The sequence below is a fragment of the Dermochelys coriacea genome, chromosome 20 (genome assembly GCF_009764565.3).
Source record: "Dermochelys coriacea isolate rDerCor1 chromosome 20, rDerCor1.pri.v4, whole genome shotgun sequence".
NCBI lineage: Eukaryota > Metazoa > Chordata > Testudines > Dermochelyidae > Dermochelys > Dermochelys coriacea.
Genome location: NC_050087.2, coordinates 1,599,956 through 1,606,873, shown reverse-complemented (window position 1 = coordinate 1,606,873; position 6,918 = coordinate 1,599,956). Strand labels below are relative to the sequence as shown.

Sequence of the window (6,918 nt, the reverse complement as noted above, 5' to 3'; positions counted from 1 at the left end):
TCCTCTTCTTCAGCCAGCCTCATCCTCTGCCCGTGAGGATGCAGTTTTACTGGTTTGATCTGAAAGCCGGGGACAAGGGCTGGCTGTGCTGCCAGGCAGGCCGCACAAAGCCCCTCCTAATGCAGCAGCTGCAACTCACGATCTGGGCGCTTGACAGAAGCTTGCGAAGTTGCAGTTTTCTCTGGGGGCGCCGCATCTCTGCTGGCACCTGCGGGGAGGGGGCGAGAGGCTGGGGTTGGAGCTTCAGCTGCGCCTCAGCCTGAAACCATCCCAGTTATTTGGAAGCCAAATGTGCAGAGAAGCCCCTGGCAGCTGCCAGACATTTGTCTTCGCCACCCACCGGGGGGCCAGCAGCGCCCGGCTGGCTTGGGGGGATCTAGTTAAAACCCCAGCCCGCTCTGGCCTGTACTGAAAGGGCCCTTTGTTTCAAACGCCGGTTTCCCACGTGTGGCCCCGGGGGTCTGCGGACGGGTCTACGGGGTCTGTGACGCGCCGGCATGAGCCTAGAACAGCGGTCCCCCCCGGGGGCTTGACAAAGGGGGCCGCAGCGCAGGTTGCGGGGGGCTGCAGAGGAGCCAGGCTGAGCTGCCTGGTGTATGCAGCCGCCAGCGCCGGGCGCGTACAGCGCCGTGCACCCACCCACCCACGCCCCGGCCCCCGACCGGCCCCGCCTGTTCCCCTGGTACCAGGGGGTGGGGGGGTGTCTGCCTTTGGGGCCCGCTCTGCAATCCGGGGGCACTGAGGTACCCCAGCTCTGGCTGCTGCGGGGGGGGTCTCCCTGGGGTGGGGGGGCGCTGGCTCCTGGGGGCAGCCCCGCCCCGACGCCCCGCGGCGGGGAGCCCCCGGCTGTGCGCTGAGCAGCGGGGGGGGACTCGATTTTGGGGGGGCGCCCCTAAACCCAGATCTTCTGGTGGGGGAGGGGCCGCCTGGGGGGGTCAGTTGAGAGGGTCCCCCAAGGCCCAGCTAAGCACGGGGTCCCGCCCCCAGCAGCCCCCGCATTGTGAGCTCACAGACGGACGGGCCCGCCCGCCAATGGCGGCCGGGCTCGGGGCTGACGCAAGCGGCTGGGCCCCGCCCCCCCGGGGACGGGGCTAGAAAAGCAGCCGCCGGCGCCCGCTCGCCTCATTCGGTTACTTCCAGCGACTCTTCGCTTGTCGGGAGAAGTAACGTCCCCGCTGCCTGCGCCCGCCCGCCCCGCAGCATGGTGAGCTGGGGGGGGGGGCCCCGGATCGCGGCAGGGGGAGCATATGGGGGAGGGGCGGGGGGGCTGCGTTGGCGCCAAACCCTGAGGGGAGGGCGCGCGCCAGCCGGCTCCCATTGGCCCCTCCCCGCGCCGGCCGTTACATTTCCCGCGCGCGGGCCGGGGCTCGGGCGCGTGGCGGCGGCTGCTGCGGCCGGCTGCGCGCGCACCCCGTCCTTGCCGATGGGGCGCGCGGGGGCGGGGGGGAAGCGTTTAAAAGGCCACGTGTTGAGTCTTGTCTGCACGGGCGTGGCTCCCCCTCCCCCCCGCAGCTGCAGCAGGGTCCTTGCATAACGTGTTGTATAATCTCCTTCCCTCCCCCCCGCCATCCCTGCAAACTCCCCAGCCTACGAACGCTTCACAGCCCCTCTGCACGCTCCTCATTGCAGACCCCCCCCGTGCTGCCCTGATTCCCCCACTGCAGCTCCCTCTGCATCCAACCCTTCGCGGCTCCTTGGGGGACACACCAGAACCCCTCAATGCTGGGCAACCCTACGGCTCGTGTCGAGAAACGCCCCCTCCCCTGGCTCGAAAGGACCAAGGGTGGCGCTGGTGGTGGGGTCACTGGAGAACAGGGTGGCTCTTCCTTGTTGCGTTTCTTGCTCCACTAGATCCCTCCTCCTGCAGCCATTTGAAGTGAAATGGCCACTGGTCCATTACGTAAGCGCTGCGTTGGTGGGGTTTTACTGGATGCTGCAAAAGCTGTAATTCCCTTGTCTTAGATTCGCTAAACTCCAGAAGGGGCAGTCGCATCGGACACCAGCGCCATCTGTCCCTGCTGATTGCCTGCAGAGGCAGAGAGCAATGTGTCGGAGCAGGTGGTGTGTTCAGGAAGGGTGGGGGGTGTGCCTTAGGAATGTAAGTGGATTGTAAGAGGGAAAGATGTAGGTTAGATCTAGATCTAGGCCTAGGGTAATTCTAGGAGTGGGCCACTGGTGGCAGATGTTCCTGCAGAGAGTAAATCTGTGTGTAGGGGGAGAGACAATTTGCTTAGACCTTTCTGCTTTGCAGATGTGGAAGTTGACTGCATCAGTTCCGTTTTTGGGGAGTGGGGGGGATGGTCAGCTGATGGCTTGCAAGTGGTGTGATTGCCGGTAAACCACTCAGAGGCTGGCTGCAGACTGCTTCATACTGAATAGTTCATTCATTTAAAAAAAATATATATATATATATATATATATATATATATATTTTTTTACTAAACCACAAGGTGGAAAATTCAATTGCATATTGCCTCCTTCTCCGCTGACTAAAGACTATACTTCCTGTGTTTTGAGAAATGTGATCATGGCATGAGTTGTAGCTTTCTTTATTTAGCTAAATAAAGAAATTCCCTCCCTAAGTCCATGGAGGGGCAGGTGCAGGGTGGGAAAGGGGGCATATCCAGACTAGAATCTGAATGCAAAATGGTAATGCAATCCCAATGTGTGTCATAGGAAATCTGTTCTAAGGTGCAGGAAATCTGGCCAGAGATTAGTTCACTAACTAAAGATACAAAACTTACTCCTTCATGAACCCAGACATTCAGAGGCCATGCTGTGACTCAAAAGATCTCACTGAAGCACTGACCACAAGCTACTGGAGATTGGAACCAAAAGCCCTGATATCATGATCTATAGACATTGAAAGTGAAATAAAAAATACTATTCCTGGCTTGTTACTGGGGAAAACAAGGCACACAGCTTGCAACTGGGGGAGCTGATTCCCTCACTCCCAGTGCCGTGCCGGGTCTGTCCATTGGACCACATCACCCTGTTCCCTTGTGTCACATAGATGGATGCTGCTCTTTTAATACGGCAAGAGGAGGTCCTTGTTCCAAAGGGCATGGTCTAACCCAGAGCAACAAGGTACTTGGGAGTAATGGTTCAGGGACACTGATTATAATGAAGTCATGGCACTAACTGGTTCCCTCCCTTTCTCCTTGCAGCGTGAGTGCATCTCTATCCACGTCGGCCAGGCTGGTGTCCAGATCGGCAACGCCTGCTGGGAGCTCTACTGCCTGGAACATGGGATCCAGCCTGATGGCCAGATGCCCAGTGACAAGACCATCGGTGGAGGAGATGACTCCTTCAACACCTTCTTCAGTGAGACAGGCGCTGGCAAGCACGTCCCCAGAGCCGTGTTTGTGGACTTGGAGCCAACAGTCATAGGTGAGTGTGCGAAGCCGTCATCTTACTGCTTTCTGGGCTCCCTTGTAAACTCATGTGCCTAGAGCAGACAGCTGCTGTGCATGGACAGCAGGGAGACACGCTCTCTGCCTTTCCTCTCCCCAGATGAAGTGCGCACTGGAACCTACCGCCAACTTTTCCATCCTGAGCAGCTCATCACTGGCAAGGAAGATGCTGCCAACAACTATGCCCGTGGGCACTACACCATTGGGAAAGAAATCATTGACCTAGTTCTCGACAGGATCCGCAAGCTGGTAAATACCGCTCATCTGAGGGGTTTTGTTCAGTGTCTTTATTGGTGTGTGGTAGGGAAGGGAGAAACCTTCAATCTGTAGGACCCCTCCCTCTGGTTACACTTGTGGGAGCAGCTGCCATACCAGAAGAGTCTAGAGACCCCCACTTGTCACCCAGCAGTTTGGGGTGGTTCTTTCTTGGAGGGTTTGAGATCTGCACTCGTGCGAGCTCTGAAGGAATGTTTATATTTGGTGGAGGTCTCTGTAACTTTGAGCACAGGGATGTCTAATGTCAGGGCCACTCGATATATTTGTGACTCAAGTTACTTGTGATCTGTAGAATAAACTTTCATTACAACAATGTTCCAATCCTCATGGCTGTAAAATTGACCTTTCACATATGGGACTGTAAACCAATGCAAGGCACTGTCTGCCTGTGTCTGCAGACTGGCTGGAATGGCAGCTCTGAGAGGTGAGAACTCCTCTTCTCTCTCCCACCCCCAATGCAGATGCTTCTACCAATCTCTCACTGGGTGGTTGCTCAAACGTAACAGTAACATCTTGCCTGTCAACCACTCGCATTCCTGAGCACTTGATCTGATAGGCTAGGACGTGGCATAGGAGTGACCTATGCTAGGAGCTGGTGCAGGCGAGGAGAGGTAATTTAGGCAGGAAAACAAAGGATGGGGAAATCAGCAGCCCTAACTGGAGCACATCCTCCCCACTGATGATCAGAGTGCAGTAAACAGTGAGAAAATAACTAGAACCCTAATTACTGCATACAAGAAACATGCTACCCTTGGTCTCTGCAAATCTTGCACTGACACAACTCCTTTACCTATACAACTGGAATTTGGCCCCCTCAAAAGGGGTCTGCCTGCTGTCCTTGCAGCTGTATGTCTAATGGGAGGGAGAACTGGTGACTCTGGGTGATGCTTGCATTGAGAGATTCATACCCCTTCCTAGGATATCTGATCTGCTTGAGTGACTGGCTCTCTTGTAAAGAGGAAGGAGCTGGCGACACAACTAACTACTCTGATGTGGCCCTCCTAAGACTGGTGCCCTAGAAAGGGCTTTGAACAATGTGAGGCTGAGGGAGTCTCCTGCATCCCGTCTACTGCAGCCTGTAGAGTTAGATGTGTGCAGTAGCTACACTTCGTTCTCTTCCTCCTTTCTGGAGAACTGAATTTGCTGGCTGACCTCCAGCAGCTGGGCAGTGAGCATTGCTCAGGCAAATCTTCCACTGTATGTAAAAGGAGGCAATCTCATGGGATCAGGAGGAGGAGCCATGTCTTCCACCATGTCTAAGGATGAGCTTTCTATGGGGTGGGAATTTCCACCTGGCAGATGCCACCAAAGAGGGGCAATAGGGCCTCTGATACTTCAAATCTGTTCAGACCCCCCCCCCCCCACATCCCGGAGGCATAGTGGTATCTCTGGCAGTGTCTCATGCTACAGCTCCATCTAAGGAGGAATGACTGACAGTTCAGTAAGTGTGATGGATCAGTATTAGTTGGATCTCTCATCAAAGCCAATCTGTCTGGAGCTTTCTGCCCCCTGGCACAAAAGGAAGAGAGGCGTAGTGCGTTTAACTGACTGGGGACTAACTAGAGCCTGTCCTGTAGCCAAGATTTAAACTACGCTGGGAGTGAGGGAAATAGACACTTTGTCTCCAGCCTCAAGCCTTGCATTCAGGCATCTCCTCTTCAACAAACAATTTTCTTCCAAATTTAAGTGTCAGCAGTGTGGGATGGAAGACTGTGTTCTCCCATTCTACATAGCCTGTATTTGCAGCACAGCTTGTATTAAATTCCGCTTGCTTTTCTTTCCCCTTTCTTCTAGGCCGACCAGTGCACAGGTCTCCAGGGCTTCCTGGTCTTCCACAGCTTTGGAGGTGGCACTGGTTCTGGGTTCACCTCCCTGCTGATGGAGCGTCTGTCTGTTGACTATGGCAAGAAATCCAAGCTGGAGTTCTCCATCTACCCTGCTCCTCAGGTCTCCACCGCAGTGGTGGAGCCCTACAACTCCATCCTGACCACCCACACCACCCTGGAGCACTCTGACTGCGCCTTCATGGTAGACAACGAGGCCATCTATGACATCTGCCGCAGGAACCTGGACATTGAGCGCCCCACCTACACCAACCTGAACCGTCTCATTAGCCAGATCGTGTCCTCCATCACTGCCTCCCTCCGATTTGATGGTGCCCTGAATGTAGATCTGACAGAGTTCCAGACCAACTTGGTGCCCTACCCCCGTATCCACTTCCCTCTGGCCACCTATGCCCCAGTCATCTCTGCTGAGAAAGCTTACCATGAGCAGCTTTCTGTAGCAGAGATCACAAACGCTTGCTTTGAGCCAGCCAACCAGATGGTGAAATGTGACCCTCGCCACGGGAAATACATGGCCTGCTGCCTGTTGTACCGTGGGGACGTGGTTCCCAAAGATGTCAATGCTGCTATTGCCACCATCAAAACCAAGCGTAGCATCCAGTTTGTGGACTGGTGCCCAACTGGCTTCAAGGTTGGTATCAACTACCAGCCTCCCACTGTGGTTCCTGGCGGTGACCTGGCCAAGGTGCAGCGGGCCGTGTGCATGCTCAGCAACACCACAGCCATAGCTGAGGCCTGGGCTCGTCTGGACCACAAGTTTGACCTGATGTACGCCAAGCGTGCCTTTGTTCACTGGTACGTAGGGGAGGGGATGGAGGAAGGCGAATTCTCGGAGGCTCGGGAGGACATGGCTGCCCTAGAGAAGGATTACGAAGAGGTTGGTGTGGATTCTGTTGAAGGGGAGGGTGAAGAGGAAGGGGAGGAATAGATTAATCCTCTTAAATCCCTGCAGCATGTCCTGTGTCCACAAAACTTCACCTTAAAACACTTAGCTTACTTGTTAACTAGGGAAGCGATGGATGGTACACAATGGTATGAAGGAGCCTTTAAGGAGTACAGCAATCTGACTAGTTCCCACTGTTTCAAAATCTGATCATGTCAGTTTTCCATTTGTCTTTGTAAACATATGTCTATGAAATAAAGGCTTTAAAAAAAAAGATTGCTTTGTGTCTAATACAACTAGATTGTATGTCCCAGAGTGCATGGGGAGTCCCAACTGTAGGCCCACAGAGCAGCTGTTCCAAGCTGCAGTGAACAACTCTGGCTAGTTCCTTCCCTAATGCCTCTGTCCTTAAATCTTGGCTTCTAATAAAGACTAAACACAAGCCCTGGGGGTGGGCATGTGCCTCCTGCCCCTCATTCCACTGATAGCCACAGTGTGAATG

General features: G+C 54.7%; 1 protein-coding gene across 2 annotated transcripts; it reads left to right on the top strand.

The window, feature by feature from the left end:
- The first annotated feature begins 1,056 nt into the window (after positions 1-1,056).
- On the top strand, positions 1,057-6,695 carry TUBA1B (tubulin alpha 1b). 2 transcript variants are annotated; one of them, XM_038378489.2, is made up of 4 exons: positions 1,057-1,204; positions 3,168-3,390; positions 3,514-3,662; positions 5,484-6,694. In XM_038378489.2, exons 1-4 carry the CDS (start codon positions 1,202-1,204, stop codon positions 6,459-6,461), a joined length of 1,353 nt encoding a protein of 450 aa, XP_038234417.1. In that variant the 5' UTR covers positions 1,057-1,201; the 3' UTR covers positions 6,462-6,694. The 2 variants fall into 2 exon arrangements, with proteins under 2 accessions (XP_038234417.1, XP_043362386.1); XM_043506451.1 differs by lacking the exon at positions 1,057-1,204 and adding an exon at positions 1,968-2,098 and having other exon boundaries at positions 5,484-6,695.
- Positions 6,696-6,918: the final 223 nt, after the last annotated feature.